Genomic DNA, 19,866 nt, shown 5'->3' with positions numbered 1-19,866 from the left:
AAGGAGGTGGATGGTCCATTTATCTGAGGAGATGGTTCAAACTGTCTTCAGATTCTCAAATAGATCTAATTGACTCAGAAATACAGCCATCATTTATAATGTTGCCCCAGTGGGAAAGCACAATCAGAGATCCAAACAATGTACTTACAAACAACACCAAGGTATTAACCCATATCTAGAAAAGAAGCATATCTATCAATATGTGCCAAATACTAATAATACCAACTACCAATAATATTATCAGTTTTAGGATTTAACCTCTATACACTAAAGGGACTATTTCAGGAAATTTCATAATGCTGTTACTTTTAAAAGTATTACTATACAGGCAATCCAATTCTACTTTTAAGGCTTTGCTTTTTTAAAACATAATTGCCAAACATTAAGATATTTTGTATTTGTAAAATACTGTTATAATCCATAATTGTATATGTAGGACAATTTGTTCTTTCCATTGTGACTAGAGTAATTTTCTATTCATTTACTTTGTGCTACACCCACAAACAAGAATTTTTTCCTTATTATCTAGAGAATTAAATCCAAAATTTATTATGGTATTTAAAAGACTTATGAAATACATTTTCTACCTCAGTCTCACCAAAAGATACCTTCCACTTTATTCATTTTTCTTTACCTAAACTTTTCATTTTCAGGTAACTTTAGATTCACATGAAATTATAGGACATAATACAGAGATCCTCTGTACCTGATACCTGATTTCCTCCAATGGTAATATCTTAAAAATTACAGTACAGTATCACAGTTAGGACACTGACATTGATACAAGCAGGATACAGAACATCCTACCACCATCCTCATGCTGTCCTTTTATAACCACACCCATTTCCTCCTCCTCCATCCCCTCTTTAATCCCTGACAACTGCTTTAACCTATTCCTATAATTTTGGCATTTCAAAAATGTTACATAAATAACAGTATATAAATGGAACCTTTTGGGATTGGCTTTTTTCAGTCAGCATAATTCTTTGGAGATTGATCCAAGTTGTTATGTAAACCAATAGTGCATTCACTTTTATTGCTGAGTAGTATTCCATGGTATGGATATACTTCAGCTTGTTTCACCATTCACCCACTGAACAACATCAGGATTGTTTCTAGTTTGGGGCTATTAGGAATAAAATTGCTATATACATTCATATACAAGTTTATGTGTAAACACAAATTTCCATCTCTTTGTGATAAATGTCCAGGAATGCAACTGCTGGGTTGTACGGTAGCTGAATACTTTGGCTTTTGAGAAACTGCCAAACTGTTTTCCAGAGTGATTGTGTCATTTTACATCCCATCAACAATGTATGAGTGATTCGGTTTCTCTGCATCCATACCAGTAGTTGATATTGTCACTATTTTTTATTTTAGCCATTCTGATAGGTGTGTAGTGGTATTACTCTGGTTTTACTTTGCATTATCTCCGATGGCTAATGAATGGATGTTAAGAATATGCTTATTTGCCATTAGTATATCATCTTCAGTGGAATGTCTCTTCATGTGTCTTACCCATTTTCTTACTGGATTGTCTTTTTAAAAATTTTGAGTTTGGGGAGTTCTTTATATATTCTAAATGCTAGTTTTTTGTCAGCTATGTGCTTGGCCAGTATTTTCTCCCATCCTGTTGCTTATCTTTTCATTCTCTTCGTAGGGTCTTTGCAGAGCAAAGTTTAAACAAATTTTGATAAAATCCAACTTATCACTTTTTCCTTTTATAAATTGTGATTTTGGTGTTAATTCTAAGAAATCAATGCCTAGCCCAAGACCCTAAAGATTTGCTCCCATGATTCTTTGCTAACAGTTCAAAAAGTGTTGTTCTACATTTACATTCATGATTCACTTTGAGTTCATTCTTGTATAAAGCATGAAATTTAGGTCAGGGTTTTTGTTTTTGTTCCTATGAATATCCTCCAAACCCATTTGCTGAAAAGGTTATCTTTTTCCATTTAATTGCTTTTGCACCTCTGTCAAAGGTGAAGAAATTAGGAAGTACAAATTGGTAGTTACAAAATAGTCATGGGGATGCAAAATGAAACATAGGGGACTATAGTCAATGATATGGTAATAATGCCAGGTGGGTAGTAGACTTATCAGGGGATCCCTTTGTAAATTATATAAATGCCTAACCACTATGCTGTACACGTGAAATAAAGATAATATTGAATGTAAACTGTAATTGAAAAAAAACACAAAAAAACAGTTGGGTATATCTGTATGAATCTATATCTGGGTTCCCCATCCTGTTCCATAGATCTCTGTGTCTATGCCTCTAACAATATCACTCTGTTTTAATAAGTTTAATATACAAAGTAAATCCTAAAATCAGGTACACTGATTACTCCTACTCCATTCTTTTAATAAATCATTTTTATTTATTCAGGTTCTTTGTTGTTCCATATGAATTTCAGAATAAAATTGTGCTTATTTACAAAAAAGTTGTGCTAGGATATTAACAGGCATTGTGTTAAATATGTGTATCAGTTTGGAGAGACTTGACATCTTTACTATGCTGACTCTTCCAATCCATGAACATGATAAATCATTCCATTTATTTAGATCTTCTTTGATTCCTTTCATTAGTATAGTATAGCTTTCTGCATACAAATCCTACACAAGTTTTGTTAAATTTACAACTAAGTATTTCATGTGTGTGACTGTAAATAGTAATATATTTTTAATTTCAGTGTCTACATATTCACTGCTAATATATATACTATGTTTAAATATACTACATCTACTACTTTAAATCAATAGAAATTGATTTTTGTATGTTTATCTTACGTCCTGAAACTCTAAAGAATTCACTTATTAGTTCTAGAATTTTTTGGGGGGATACATTCCTTGGAATTTTATAAATAATCACGTCACTTACAAATATGGACAGTTTGATGTCTTCCTTTTCGTATAGTGCCTTTTATTTTATTTTCACCTTAATGCACTGACTAGAATTTCCAACACTATGTTAAGAGTGGTGAAAGGGGACACTCTGGCTTTGTTCCCAATCTTAGGAGGAAAGCATTCAGTCTTTCACCACTAACTATAATGTTACCCTAGGTTATCTGTATTTGCTCTTTTATCAATTTGAGGCAGTTCCCTTTAATTCTTATTTTCCTGTCAGTTTTTATCATAAATGAGTGGCGAAATGTTTCAAATGCTTTTACTGCACTGATTGATAAAATCATGAGATTTTTCTTCTTTAGCCTTTAATATAATAGATCACAATGACTGATATTCAAATAGTGAACCAGCTTTTTGCATCATTGGAATAAATTCCACTTGGTTAGGGTGTATGTATAATTTGTTTTATAGATTGCTGAATTCTGATATTTTGTTAAGGATATCTGGGCTTATTCCATGAAGAATACTAGTCTGTAGTTTTTTTTCCTTTTTTTTTTTTTTTTTTTTTTTTTTGTAGTGTCTGATTTTAACAGGGTAATACTTACTTTGTAAAATAAATTGGGAAATATTTCCTCCCCTTGTATTTTCAGGAAGAGACTATGTACAACTGGTTTTAATTTTTCTTAGAAGTTTGAAAGAATTCTGCAGTAAAGGTAACTGAGCATGGAGATTTCCTTTAGGGAGTTTCTTAATTACAAATTTATCGCATTTCCCCAAAAATAAGACCTAGCCGGACACTCAGCTCTAATGCGTCCTTTGGAGCAAAAGTTAATATAAGATCCAGTCTTATTTTATTATAAGACCCAGTCTTTAATGTAATGTAATGTAATGTAATATAACATAATATAAATATAATAGCGGGTCTTATATTAAATTTTGCTCCAAAAGACGCACTAGAGCTGATTGTCCGGCTAGATCTTATTTTCGGGGAAACATGGTAATTTACTTATGTTACAGGGTTGTTCACATTATCAACCTCAGATTGAGTGAATTCTTACCATTTATATTTCTCAAAGAATTGGTCCATTTCATCTCATTTGTAAATTTCATAGTATTATCCATTTAATGTTTGCAGGGTCTGTATCCTTGTTTCTGATACCATTTCTAACAAAGGTCATTTCTTTTTTTTTCCTTTGTCAGTCTGTCAAGTTCATTGATCTTTTCAAAGAACCAGTTCTTTTGTTTCATTAATTTTCACTATTGTTTTTGTTTTCAATTTTATTGATTTCTGCTCTCACCTTTATTTCCTTCCTTCTTCTTGCTTTGGGTTTATTTTGCTCATCTTCTTCTTGGTTCATGAGGTGGAAGCCTAGATGACTGATTTGAGGCTATTCCTCTATTTTAATATACACATTTAATGTTACAAGTTTCTTCTCAGCATTGCTTTAGCTGGTTCTTTCAAATTGTAATATGCTATACTTTAATTTAATGTATTTAAAAAAATTCTCTTGAGACTCCTTGACTCATAGATTATTTAGAAATGCGTTGTCCAGTTTCAAGTGAGTGAACATTTTGCAGTATCTTTCTGTTACTGATTTCTACTTTGATTTCACTGTGGTCAGAAAACACACTCTGTATGAACCCTATCTTTTAACTTAGTGGGGGTGTATTTTATGACCCAGGATATGTTCTATCTTGGAGTATATTCCGTGAGCACTTGAATGTATAGTCTACAGTTACTGAGTGGAACATTTTATAAATGATGATTATATTTTGTTGGATAATGGTGGTGTTTAATTCTTCTATATTCTTTCTGATTTTCTGTCTAGTTGTTCTATCAATTGTTGAGAGACAGATGTTGAAGTTTCCAGCTATAATTGTGAATTTGTCTATTTCTCCTTCCGATTTTATCAGTTTTTGAATTACATATTTTGCATTCCTGTTTTTTAGTGCATACAAATTTATATTGTTATGTCTTCTTGAAGGATTGACCCTTTATCATAATAAAACGTCTCTCTCTGGTAAATTTTTTAGTCTAAAGTCTATTTAATCTAATATTAACATAGCCACACCTGCTTTCTTTTGATCATTTGCATGATATATCTTTTCCTACCTCTTTACTTTCAGCCTGTATATATTGTTATAAATGAACTGAGTTTCTGTAGATAACACAAAGTTGAGTCATTTTTTAAATTTACTCTTCCAATCTGTCTTCTAATTGCTACACTTAGATCATTTACATTTAATGTAATTACTGATAAGTTAAGGCTTATGTCTACCACTTTGTATTTTGTTTTCTGCTTCCTGACTTACTGTGAATTATTTGAACTTTTTATTAGAATTCCGTTTTGACTTATCTAGTGTTTTCTGTGTATCTCTTTGTACACCTTTTTGGTGGTTGCTCCAGATTTATATGTACACAACTTACAACAGCTCACTGGTGTCATTATTTTATTAGTTCAAGTATACTGTAAAAGCCTTACTTCTCTTTGCTTTTCTTTATTCTACCCCATTTATGATATAATTCCCTTATATATTTTCTCTGCATACATTTAAAACCATTTCAGACAATGTTAAATGTTTTTCTTCAAATGTAAAACATAATTTAGAAATTCAAGAGGAGAAGCAAAATGTATTTACCCATATTTTTCTTACTGTGTTCTTTCTTCCTTTTTGATGTTTTAAGATTCCTTTTTTACTGTTTCCTTTTGTTTAGAGAACTTCCCTTAGCTATTCTTTTAGGGTATGTGTGCTAATGACAAATTCTCTTATTTTTCAAAACATCTGAAAGTGTCTTGATTTCTCCTTCATTCCTGAAGGATATTTTTACTGGGTATACAATTCTGAATTGACAGTTCTTTCAATATTTGAAAAATTTGCCATTTCCTCCTGGCCTACACAATTTCTAATGTGAATGTCACTGTCATTTGAATTGCTTTGCACCTATAGGTAAGGTGTCATTTCTCTTTTGTGGCTTTTAAGACTTTTTATCTTTAGTTTTCAAAAGTTTGACTATGATGCATTTTGGTGTGGATTTCTTTGGGTTTATCTGTTTGGAATTCATTCAACTTCTTGAATTATATAAGCTTGTATCTTTTGCCAAGTGTGCGTATGTGAAGTTTTCAACCTTTATTTTATCTTATTTTTTTAGTACTTTTTCAGCTATGCCCTCTTTCTGCTTTCCTTCCAGGACCCCAATGATATGAATACCAAATCTTTTGGTATAGGCCCATTGGTTCCAGAGGCTACGTTCTCTTCCTCTTTCTCAGTCTATTTTCTCTGTTGTTCGGATTGGATAATGTCTATTTTTCTATTTTCCAGTTCACTGATTCTTTCCTCTGTCATTCAGCTTATTCTATTTACTGCTAGTTTTTATTTCAGTTTTTGTATTTTTAAGCTGTAAAATTCTCCATTTAATTCTTCATACCTTTTATTTGCTCAGGCTTTCTTTGCTAAGACTCTTATTTTTCTAAATTTGTTTCAAGCATAGCTGCAATTCATATTTTTATGAAGAATGCTTTACAATCTTTGTTAGCAAATATTTCCTGTCATCTCCACGTGGGTATCTACTGATGTACTTTAAATTCAATTTGAGGTTTTCTGGTTCACGGTATGACAAGTGATTGCTGACTGAACTGTCATCACGTGGGGTATTATCTTATGAGACTTTGACCTTTATCTAAAACTTGTTTTAACTGTCTTCCTCTGACACTATTCTAGTATGAGAAGAGGGGATACCACCTGTTATTCCACCAGGCAACAGAAGTCGAGTTTTCTCCCTTGACGTCTGATGACATCTGAAAAGAGGGGCTCCTCATTACTAATGGGCAGGGATGGGATGGAATTTCCAGTTCTCCATCAAGCCTCCATTCTTATCTCTTTGGCTAGAAAGATAGGAGTGCCTCATTATTGCTCTCCATAAGGATATGGCTTTGTTTGCCTCTGTTTGGTGGTGAAAGTCCTGACTCTCTACTAGGCTACTTATGACACTAACCCAATGGAGAGGGAAAGGGACACCTTGTTATTGACAGGTAGGAGTGGAAATATCAGCTCCTACTCCATCTTCTAGGTTATCAACCTGGGGAAGAGGGTTTAGAGAATCTCATTACAGCCCAGAGAAGGTAGCAGGCTAGGTTCTCTACTCAGCCTTTGTGGGTGTGGGTGTGGGTGTGGGTAGGGCCATAGTTTTTTTGCTGATATTTGGCTGCAGCAGAAAAGTTTTCCTGTCTTGCTAGTTTACCCCTTTCCTGTTCGCTTGGCTAGAGATCAGGCTTTTCCTGGGGACTGTTTGTCTGTGCTCGTTGGTGTTTGAGTTGTTTGCTTCTCTAGCACCCAGTCTGAGATATAAAAGGCAAAATGAAAACCCAAGCAACTCACTGCCATGTTGCTCTTTGGGTCCCAATGTTGCTGGCCAGTCTACCTTCTCTCAACCTTCAAGTGTTTTCTAATGTTTGTTTTGTTTTACATACAGTATTAAGTTGTACTTAGTATGAGGACAGGGAAAAAAAGTACATCTCCTTCATCTTCTCAAAAATGGAAGTGCTCACTGATTTTTAAATCGCTTGCCTTATTCTCATACCCAAGTTTCTGCCATCTACTCTCTTCTCTAACCACAGAAATCACACTCATCTTGAGAAAAGTCTTAATTCTCACCTATAACATAAAGGCTTCTCCAATTACTCTGATTATAATGCTACTTTATTTTCCTCACTTTATTTTGGGTGTATTTATTCCATGTTTTGGCATTTAATTATATTCAGTCTTCTGAGAAATCCTGGGTAAATCAGTTAATCTCTCCGAGCCTCAATTTTATTTGTGAAAGGAGGATGACACTGGTCCCAACAATTTCACAAGATTTTTAATAACCATTAAATGAAAAATGGGAATGAAAAACTATAAAATGCTTGTTAAATGTTAGGTATTATTATTATTCCAAATGTTCTCTATGAGACTTGTCTCCCCTTTATAAATGGCAAATTCTTTGAGCAAAAGGATATTTCATATTCTCTTATTGTATTTCTCTATAAGAACTAGAACAAAGGGTAGAACTGACTTCTTCGTTCTTAGAGATACACTCTAGATATTAAGAATATTGAACTACCAGACCTAGCATAGGCAATAACATTTGATTCATTATTATTTACCAAGCAAACACATACACAGCTAATCCCTGTTCCTTGCTATTACATTCATGTATATGTCAACAAACACAGGTATTATTCAAATAGTATCTGAAATACTTGCGAGTCTTTGAAGATAACAGACTGTTTTGAAAACAATCATGTCAGAAGGAAAGGGATCCATTTCAATCAAATATTTTTTTAAAAGTATGTTTAAAAATACTCTCTAGATGTAAATAAAATATTCCCTGCTTTGAGAAACTTACAAACCTAACTGTAAAGAACAAACAGCTGCATGAACTTAAGAGTTCATTTAGTCTACCGTCCTTGATAGAAAGCTTTTATTTTCAAAGCTTTACAAAACACAGAAATGAAACTATCTCTTCTATCTTATTTAATTCCCTAAACCAATTACCTCTCTTTTTCTAAGAGGAAATAAAAAGCAAGTAGTTTCCATGTTCTGTAAAAAGTGTTTTGGTAATTACAGAGCAATCAATCTATACTTACCTTTTACACAAAAGAAAAAGCTATAGTCTTTGCTTAGAATAAACAGTTTAGTATCCCAAAATCAAAAGTTTAAAGCTGATTGGTTAAAATTAAAGTAAGATGACTCAGAAGGTAATGAAAACATCCTGTGTGCTAAATTAATGAAACCTGACATTTCTGTATGATGACACTACACGTAATATTTTCTAAATAACTACCTTTGCTCACCAAGCATCTGTGAATTACAACCTGGGTTTTCTATGTAGTTTACACTCAATGAAAAAGAGGCTCATCAACCAGCTCCCCATTCTGATCCTCTTTGGGATTAACAAATCGGCATTCTGATTGACAGATAACCCCTACATATTGAATAATGTGAGCCTCTCCTCTAGAAATGAATCACCTCCCGGCATGTTGATCAATATTAAGTTTCTAGTTTTACAAAGCAGAGCATTAAAACCTGAAATGTACTAAACCAAAGTGGAATCACCTTTGTAAAACCCCTTCTGAGTGTCTAGCTGGGGTGACATTTATGCTGCTTATCTCTTCAAAATGCAACACAGGCTGTAAAAATACTGGAAGATCCACTTACTGTTATTCCAAAACCAAAAATGCTAACGTGACTTCAGTGCAGAAGTGGGAGAAAGAAGCAGTTTAACATTCTTAACATCAATGATCAATTAATACTGACATCACCTAGCAGGTCATAAATATGCAAATAACTCACTGCCAAAATGTTTTTTAAACATTATAAAAACAATACAAATTTTAAATTAAATGCTTTTAATTCATAATATGAAAATTTGTATTAATTTTGGGGGGAATATATGCTAAAGTTAGTGTGCTTTTTTCCATCTGAAATCGAGGTTTTATTTTATTATTTTTTTAATTAAAATTTATTGGGGTGACAATGGTTTAATAAAATTACATAGGTTTCAAGTATACAATTCTGTAATACATCATGTATATGTCAAGAAACTTTTCCTGTACTATCAACAGGCCACTTTTAATTTAAGGATATAGAAGGCTCTGTCACTGTGGCATTTTGCTTTCACCAGGACCACACTGGAGGCTGCTTTTATTGGAATATATTAACAATCCCCAAACGCATTTTGCTTGGCAACTTCCCTCAAGAAATAAAACTGTTTGGAAACTGCTTCGTATGAAAGACCAATTGAGTAATCTATCTTTTAGGAACGTTTGAAAAATAAGTATCTCCTTGTTATTACAAGGCCCCAGCATTTCACTGTAAACATACTTGGCTCTATGAGTATCAAATTTACAACAACAAAAAAATCACAAATTGAATCATTTTCCTATGAATTAGAAGTTAACTATTATGAATAAACTGTATGTAACAAAATATATTATAAAATCAGTTCTTTGACACTTATTAACTAAATGCAAAAAACCGGAAATATTTTTGAGAAAGAAATAAAGACAAATGAATAACAGGCAAGAGAAATGAAACTAATTATTAAAAGGAAAAAAAAAGTCACATTAGTTAGAACTACATATAAAAAACACAAAAATTGGCCAGAATTAATAGAAATAGAAGAACACTGAACAGATAGCAATTCCAAGTAATCTCCCAATTCTAGTATCTAATAAGTATCTCAATACCTTAAAAACCCTTAAAACTCTTAAATATCTTTAAAAACTGTATTTTGCTTTTAGTTCCCTTAGAATCACATGGTAATAATACACTAGAAGCTCGAGCATAATCATCACACTACTTGTGTATGGTAAACTAGAAAGCATGCATGGGTATCTATCTATAAGTTACTTAGGACTTTCCCAAAATTGGCATGTTGCTTTTATGAAGCCAAACTACATTTGTTTGGCTCTTGGTACAACAAGTTAATAGTGAAGTTTTAAAAGATTTTGAGGACTCTTGCTTATGCTGGCTTCTAAATGCACCACCAGTCTAAAGGCAGAATTTAATATTCTGAAACACTGTCAGTGGGTTCTAAAAAGAGCTTAGTAAAATTGCTTTAAAAGGTTTACTTTACTTTTAAAAGCATCTGTTGCTCCAGGTGCATGGTTTTTGTCTGGATGAAACTTCAAAGCAAGCTTTCTATAAGCTTTTTTCAAATCTTCATCACCAGCATCTTTGGTAACTCCCAGTACTTCATAGTAATTTTTACATTTGTTTATGCTGTGAACAAGAGAGTGTGTTATAATGTAAATTTCAAGGAAGAAGTTCATGTAACAGCTCACTTTTTTTATTTATTAGAATAATGTACAGAAATGTTTGTGGATTGTTTTCTCAATTTCAAATGATAGCTTATCCCGTTAAGGGTTACTGCTTCATTCTGGTTTTTGACCACAGACCATTCCTCCAACATCTTCCCAATCTAAGGAGAGTCGGCCATGCGAATGTCCTTGGTACAATTTATCACAACTACAGAGAAGTAAAGCAAAGTCCGTAACAACTGTGGATGAAGGACAGAGCACGCACTGTAACTAAAATGAGAGGATAAGGACAATTTTATAGTACTTTTATGAGCATAAAGAAATTCCAATATTCCTCACAAGTATGTAACAGCTAAAGATTAGTATGCATTGCACTCCAAGAGTTTTGTTGTTGCACAATGCAGACCTAACCAAATACCAAAGTAATAGCTTAGGACATGTAAAACAATTACAGTACACTATGGTTTAAATGGTAAGGCAAGTTAATTCAACTTGGCTATGCTAAATAAAGAGAATTCATCTGTGTCACTCTCTGAGAAAGATAAAATCTCATAATAAAATGTATCATGGGACTCAAAAATGTTTGTTACTCCTTATTTTCATCGTGATAAGCACACCATTAAAGATTACAGTAAGTCCTCACTTAACGTCATAGATAGGTTCTATAAATTTAAGCAAAATTATAATCAAACCAATTTTACCGCAGGCGAATTGATATAAACAAGAGTTAAGTTCCTACAGCATCTCATCAACATTATAACAAAACAATTTTGAAACATCATTATTCGAGGACATACTGTACTTACATAGTTTATAACCCTAAAGATGTAACGGACTTAAGCCTGGAATCTTTAAAATATATTAGGAAAAGAAATACTCTAAATAGAGCAGAGAACATTAACATTGTCAGATGCTAACATTCTCCCACAACCTAACAGTTTTTCTCCACTAAAATCCATGTACATTTTACACATTATTTTGTGGCATACTTTATGACTTTGATATATTCCCTGTGCGAGAGGCTTGACAACAGAGGTAGTAACAGGTAAACGGAACCGAGGCACAATTGCTCACTGGCAGCTAACTGCCAGTATTAGCTGGCACTGACTCAAAGTTTTCAAAGAAAACAGACAGGATTGATTTTTTTTTTTAACTACTGAATCTATATTCATCACAGCACTTGGTACATGGAAGGTTCTCATTAAATATTTCTAGAATAAATGAGCGTCAGCCCTCCTTGTATAACGCAAGCATTCATCATTTGGTATACAAAATAGGAAAAAAAAGATAAGACATTGTATACGATTATAGAAATATTTTCATAATCACATTAACAAAAGTCTGTTACGCAGTCTTTTTTAAGTAATAATAATTAAAATTGGATTTTTCTACTTTAGATACTTAATAAATATTAACACAAGTCCATTTTATTTCATAAACATGACATTTCCTTTACTTAGTCAGTAATATTTATTGAGCACCAACTATGTCCCAGATAGTGTTCGGGTAGTTGAGATACGTATATTGGTGAACACAGAACAATCCCTGCCTTTACAGAGACCCACTCCCCTAAATATGTTTAGAAACTATGCAATTAAGAAAAAAAAAAGGGAAGGGGGACACTTATAGAATAACTACTGTGTGTCAGGCACAGGTCCACAATCCTATATCCATGTTCCAATACCCGTTCAGCTCCGAAAAACTTTAAGTAATTCTGTTACTAATTTGTCTGCAAAACCTTGACTTAAGGTCTTTCAGAGGCAAAATTTGACCTGAATGAATGTGAAACTGCTATATAGCTTAATTTATCCCATTTAAGTGTGAATATTTGTACGTTTTGTTGTAGAAATATTACCCATTAGTTTCTGGGCTGTTTACCAGACACTGCTAAGTTGTTATGTAATGTATAATATATGCTCCTTATTATCTTTCTAAAATATGAAGAATTCTGAATTCCAAACTACATCTGGTTCACACAGTTTTCACACAGAGAATTATAGAATCTTACGTTGATTATTTTACAGGTTATCTCACTTCCTCCTCATTAAGTAGATATTATTCCTACTTAACCAATGACAAAATTAAGGCTTTGAATGGTTAAGTAAATTGTTAAAAGTCATATAACCAAGTAATAGATGGGAACCAGGATTTATTTCTTCAATAAAAATTTACTGAACACCTACTTTCTGTTAGACACTGTTTCAGATGTTATACTGGTGAATAAAACAGTCAAACAAAAAAATCCTTGCTCACATTAAATTTACAATTGGGACAGGGACAAACAATGAACAAATATACAAGTAAAATATAAAGTACATCACATGGTGACAAATATGTACAGAAAAGTAAAGTGCCAAAGGGGAACAGAGAGGAATGGGAAGCCTGCTAAGGTGATTGGGAAAGGACTCACAGGATTCAAACTTCAGTTCGTCTAACTTGAAAATCCTGTTCAGAACCAGAATAAAGAAGAAAAGGATCCTCTTCAGACTCCAGAGTACCCATCTTCTTCCTTTCTTTTTGCTTTTCCAGTCAGTGTTTAAACAGACTCTCTTCCTTCCTAGATATTTTCAAATGTTGGTGTTGGTGCCTTCTAGCTTATAGTAAGTTTCCACAACTTCTTCATATCTCAGCTTAGCTCTTTGTCTCAAGAACTCAAACTCCTCAAGACTAGGTTTGGTGACCTTCTTATGTCCTCTTAAAGCTCTCTGCACTTAGCCTTATTGCAGCAATTACCACAATGTACTGCGGCTACCTGTTTATTTGTCTGACTACTCTTTCTAGACGATATGTCCCCTGAAGGTAGGGATTGTGTCTTGTTCACCATATGTGTTCAATGGATGAATGACTGGTTCAATTTGAGGGCAGAAATGGTGAGGATCTAAGTCATTTTTGGACCAAAGGTGGTAAGGGCTATAATGAAAATGTGGTTGGCACCAAAAATCAATTTGGAATAGAGAAGAATACACTACGACAAAAGGAATAGAGCTACGAATATGACAGACATTATGTGAATGAAGAAAACAAAATGTAGTAATAAAACACTGAACAATTCTAAAGTCATTAATATTTGGTTTGAATGCATAAGATGTTTAATTGTACACCAGATTAACCGTCTAGGTTTGTTTTGCTGCTATTTCCTGAGCACAAAAAGCTAGGTAATAGAAAAAAGCAGCCCAGAAAATGGCTGCTGGAGATTGCAGGGATATTAGATTGGAATTCACAATCCTCTGGGTGAGTCATAAAGCTAAGAATTGCCACAATGACAGAAAACGTAGGAAAAACAATGTTTCACTAATTCTTAGCTTATCTAGCTCTGCCATATCTTCCGAGCAGGAAAGTTTTCATCATATACTAGAGAAATTATTTGAAAAACCAGCAGAGAGGTATAAAGTGGACATCACCAAAGGACAAGCTGAAGACTACGTATTTCAACTAATGCTCAGAATATACTCATTTACCTAATTTTTCACACTTGAATGAGAAATTACCATTCATATATTTATTTTAATTGACATTTTTGTTCCTCATGCTCATTTTCACCAGCTAAACTGCATTTGTCACTCTCTTTACACTTTGCTCCTTACTGAAAGATTCAAACCTTCTCCATCCTCACCAAAGAATTAAAAAAAGACAGAAAAAAATTAATTAAAAAGAGGTAACCCGTTATCAACCCAGAAGGAAATATTGTGTAACAAGACCAGAGAGCTGTCTGGGGGCTCAACAATGGGGAAGTATGTCTGATTCAGCCTTTGTGTCTTCCTCTACGTGCATGAAAGCGTAGTGGGCAGGAAGAAGGGTCTTCTTTCAATTTTTTTTTTCCATATTTTATAGCTGATTTTTTAAACAGATTCCAAGTTTAACTGGTATTTAGGGAAATACCTGTTTATTCTTGAGGCAAAGGATTACTTATTTTATAAATTTAGCAAAATGATTTATTTTCATTTAAAGAACTACAACTTAGATAAAATTCTAATAAAATCCCCATAATTCAAATGACTTAATAGTTGTACAGAAGTGTTCCAAATTGAAAAATAAAACAATGGCCCAATTAATAATTTCACATTGATCTTGTAAATTTTTTAAATGGCTTTTTTCAATGCAATATTAAAAACTTTTTCAAATCAGATCCATGACACCTTTTTCTCCATAATTTTTCAATATACTTCAACTCAAAGACAACAATCAGTGCTTAATTTCACAGAACGTTATTTATACAAAGCTACATACTTTTTCTTCCGTCTTACTGTAAGCTAGCTCTTACTTATGCAATGGATGCAGTATTATTGCATGGCTTCTCCCATTGAGCCAAATTGTCACTGAGCAACTTGTTTGCACAATCGTGCTAACCAACAAGATAACATGGCTTTCTTCAGAAAAATCCCCTGTGTATAGGTATAACAAAAAAAAACCTAACAGCATGTAAGTGTTTGCTGGTGATCTGTTATGTCACTAAAGCAACACTTATGAAGGCCAATATAAGGAAAAAGTGTTACATGACTAAGCTAAGCAACTCTCACACAAGGTACTGATTGAAGTATTTTGAGTAAATTAGGGACTCTAATAGAGAATATTCCAATCATATTTAGTCCCCAAAGGGAAAAAAAAAACATTTAATAAAAAAGGTGTAATAAAATTATTAAGCAGAGAAATAGTCTCTAATGCAGGTATACTACTAAGCTAATACTTCCTCCCGGTAAGAATTCATGGTCTCATATCTGGCTGGGTCCTTAATGCTACCCAGTAATCCTTCCATTCCTTTTACCTTTCCCTCTGCAAATATTTCATACTTTTACCACTCTCCTCAAGCTTTCCATCTCATTTCTTTTCTTATAACTCTCAGAGGATAACCTCATCCCCAATTTCACAGAGTATAGAAGCCAAGAGACAAAAAAAAAAAATCTCCCTTAACATTTTGTTTCCATCTGGCCAACTCTGGACATATAGAAAGTGTATCTGCACCATCATATTTCATTCTTCCATTCTTAAGATGTCCTCCGGCCTAAATACTAAAACAGAGATAGAAAAACAAAGCGTTGATTTCCCGTCCTTATTTCTGCCACACCTTGTGCTACTCTTTTCCTTTTAAGGCTAGAGTAGAGAAAATTAAGAAAAAGAGATTTTAAAAAACAAATAACACCAGATTGAGTATATTCCGATTCTTCAAAATTTTCAATTACATTTTTAATGATATTTTCAAATATATAGGTGATTCTATAGTCTTTCTAAAAAATAATCACAAACTGATTCCAAATAAAAATCACACACACACACACACACACACACACACACACACAATTAACTTTAATTAGGTCTTTCATTGAGAACGTGTTCTCCCAATAAAAAGTAATTTCTATAAGAACGTATAATTTGTTTTCAGATACATGTGGTTTCCTGGAACATGTTTCAGCGCGCAGTTTAATTAAAGCTTTTTAAAAAAGAAATTCAAAACAAGTCTCTCATTTATTAACTTATCTCACTTATTCAGCCACCTCTGACACAATCCTACACTTATAAGGTGGCTAGCAACATTATATTCTCAGAGTGCTTCACTACCATTCATTCAAATACCCTCTACCATGGCTTTACCATGATTAAGGAATCTTTTACAACCAAGCTTTAGCATCTAAATGTCTAGGGAAAAAAGCAAAATATAACTACCTTGATATTTGATTTAAAATGACTTTAATTTCAAATTATATGTAGTGAGTAAAAAAGAATGAACTAAAAAAGTAAGAATGGAGGAAAAAAGGGTGAGAAAATAAAGACTAAAATAAACAGATCAGAAAGCAAAAGAGAAAGACAATCTAACTAGTTTGACCAACTCTTCACCTGAGCTAGTTCACTGTATTAAAATGCACTCTTTGTGTGAAATTATCCACTGAATCACTGTTCAGAGTCCTTCATCCTTACACTTTAGTTTCCCTAGAGAGCAACATTAGTACATCAATACAGCTTCCTTAAGCTGTAGTGGTAAACAAAACAGTACTTTCTCTAGTGTTTCATACTCAGAGGTTCATTTCACTTCCTGAAACTTTTTTCTTAATTATAAAATTAGTAAAGTCAAATCCCTAAAACCCAGTTCGTAATTTTTCAACTGTACCTAATTCTTCTACTTTAAGTAGAAGTGTATCAGGAATAAAACTAAAGCACTAAGAATAGTTAGAGTGAAAACAAATTAAAAGGAAAAGATGTTATGGTATTTGAATATATACCAGGGATGCCAAAAAAATGTATACAAGTGGACACTTCGGTCAACGTTGCTCAAGCAGAAGTGTCTGGACGCTGACGAAAACTACTTTGAGCACCCCTTGTAATTCCAGAAGTCAAACGTGACTTGTATTCATCTTTTGTTATTGGTATATATTGAGTATTGCGATTTTAATACAGTTTTCCTTTCTTAATATATATATATTTTTTGGCACCCTCTGTATATAAACATAGCCTTAGGAAACAATACAAATAGAAAAAAAAGCTATCCTTCATTAATATAAGTAGGAAATTGAAAATGCTTTGCTATTGCCCTCAATTTTTCTCTCATATGAAATTCTCGTGCTTTCAAGACAAAACAATTATCCTTTTTCAATACTGTTATCTAAATACTGTACTGCGTCAAAAGACTGAAATAATTTTCCTCAAAAATAATGATCTAGAAGTAACTTTGTGGCTTATAGTTACTTTAAAAGATGGAACCTTCCACAGGGTTGGTACTTTACAGACTAATTTAAAAAGAATATAAAGCATAAGAAACTTCCCACAAGAATCCAACTCCTTGACATCTGTTTTTCTATTGACTTATAATTCAAACACTTCTTTAGGAGTTATCAACATCTTTTTTTCTTTTTTTAAGGAGTGTGAAGCTCACAGTGGCCCATGCAGGGATCGAACCAGCAACCTTGGTATTATTAGCACAATGCTCTAAACAATTGAGCTAACCAGCCACCCAGGTGTTATCAACATTTTAATGTTACATTAGTATCAACTGTAGTTGAGATATAAATCATATTTATTCCTACCTGAGAACTCCATCAACTTGGTCTTTGGTGTAGCCTTTTCCACTTTCACCACTACCAGATGTGCTGTCTTTTGTGCAAGTAGGCTTGCTTTGATCACTACTACCTGATGGTTTTCGGCAATGAGGGCTATTTCCAGCTGTGCTTCCATTTTTCATAATTATTTCCAATAGTGCTGTAGAAAGATACAGAAAGCATACTATGCCTGTTTATATCAAGGTACAAACACATGATCTTGAAAACAAAGTTATAAAGCTTACAAATTAAGAATCATGTACTCCCAAAAGATTTATCATAGGGGCTTTTTAAATAGCAAGTATTCCCTTACATACTTAACTGTTTATAGACCACTAATCACCATTTGGAAGAAGAATATTAAGAAATTTACAGCTAATAACTCAAAATTACTATCATTCAATTACTTATGACATACTTTCATTTGTCATATCCTGGTAAAATTGCAGAATACCGAAGAAAAAGAGATAGTCTTTAAAGGAGCCAATCAGATTATCTACAAAGAAACAGAAATTGACTTCCTATCTATTTCTTAACAGCAACAATGACAGCTAAAAGACACTGGAGTAATATCTTCAAAATGCTCAGGGTAAATAACTGTCAACTTGAGTTCTGCAGTAATTTTTTAGAAAATACACCAAGATTGGAAACATTTTCAAACAAACAAGAACTTAGAAAATTTACTCCTAAGATTTCTAGAGGATACTGTAATATATACATTTGTTTTGGGAAGAAGGAAAACATTTCCAGACAGGCTGTAAAAAGAAATGGTGATAAATGTATGAGTAAATCTAAACACTGGGTATCTATTCAAAGAAATCCAAAACACTAATTGCAGCGCTATTCACAATATGGACGATATTGAAATAACAGAAATGCCCATCAATAGACAATTGGACAAAGAAACTGTGGTACATTATACAATGGAGTATTACTCAGCCATAAAAAATAATGAAATCTTACCATTTGCAACAACATGGATGGATGTAGAGAATATTATGCTAAGTGAAATAAGTCAGACTGAGAAAGACAAATACCATATGATATCACTTATATGTGAAATCTAAAGAACAAATAAATGAGCAAATAAAACAGAAATGGACTCAGAAATATAGAGAAAAAAAACTGATGGTTGCCAGATGGGAGGAAGATGGGGATGGGGAGAAGGTAAAGGGATTAGAAGGTACAAATTGGTAGTCACAATATAGTCATGGGGATATGAAATACAGAATGGGAAATATAATCAACAATGTTGTAAAGATCCTTTAGGGTACCAGACGGGTACTGGACTTATCAGGGGGATCACTTAATGGACTGTGTAGATACCTGACCACTGCACTATACACCTCAAGCTGAAGTAGAATAATACTGAATGTTAACTATAATTAAATGTATAGAAATAGATATAGTCACGGGATGTAAAGTATAGCATAGGGAATATAGTCAATGGTATTGTAACGGCTACATACAATGTCAGAGAGGTAGTATATTGGGGGGGGTTATCACTTTGTGAGGGGTGTAAATGTCTATTACGTTGCTTTGTACACCTGAAACTAATAAAGAGACATATATCCAAAATATATAAAGAATTATTACAATTCAATAATAAAACCAAAAATTCAATTTAAAAATGTGCAAAAGATCTGAACAGACATTCTCCAAAACAGATATACAAATGGTCAATAAACACACGAAAAGTTGCTCAAGATCAATAGCCATTAGGTAAATGAAAATACACAATGAGATACCATTTCACACTCATTAAAATGACTATAATAAAAAATATGGACAGTAACAAGTGTTGACATGGATGGGGAGAGATTGGAACCCTCGTACACTGTTGGTGGAAATGTAAAATGTTGTGGCCACTTTGAAAAAAATCATCTGGTAGTTATTTAAAAGACTAAACATATAGATACCATTTGACCCAAAAATCCTATCCCTGGGTATATACCCAAGAGAAATGAAAACATACATCTACAAAAAACTGGTTCCCAAATGTTCATAACAGCATTGTTAACAGAAAAAAAAGTAGAAACAATCCAAATTTCTACCAACTGATGAATGGATAAATAAAATGTGATACGTCTATACAATAGAACATTATTCAACAACAACAAAAATGAAGTACTGATATATGCTACAATATGGATGAACCTTGAAAACATGCTAAGTAAGACCATATTGTATGA

General features: G+C 33.1%; 1 protein-coding gene across 4 annotated transcripts in view; it reads right to left on the bottom strand.

The window, feature by feature from the left end:
* DNAJB14 (DnaJ heat shock protein family (Hsp40) member B14) overlaps nt 1-19,866 on the bottom strand; it is a 45,486-nt gene that overhangs the window by 11,819 nt on the left and 13,801 nt on the right. For 2 of the 4 annotated variants that reach the window (XM_019757666.2, XM_019757667.2), the window contains 2 exons: nt 17,663-17,834; nt 10,466-10,611 (listed from right to left, as the gene is read on the bottom strand). In XM_019757666.2, coding sequence (XP_019613225.1) covers nt 10,466-10,611; nt 17,663-17,834 — 318 coding nt within the window. The remainder of the gene's footprint in view (nt 1-10,465; nt 10,612-17,662; nt 17,835-19,866) is intronic. The other 2 variants (XM_019757668.2, XM_019757669.2) reach the window with 2 other exon arrangements.

Source organism: Rhinolophus sinicus, linkage group LG02 (genome assembly GCF_036562045.2).
Source record: "Rhinolophus sinicus isolate RSC01 linkage group LG02, ASM3656204v1, whole genome shotgun sequence".
NCBI classification, from domain to species: domain Eukaryota; kingdom Metazoa; phylum Chordata; class Mammalia; order Chiroptera; family Rhinolophidae; genus Rhinolophus; species Rhinolophus sinicus.
The sequence above is the reverse complement of the archived record's forward strand: the minus strand, read 5'-3'. Positions and strand labels throughout refer to the sequence as shown.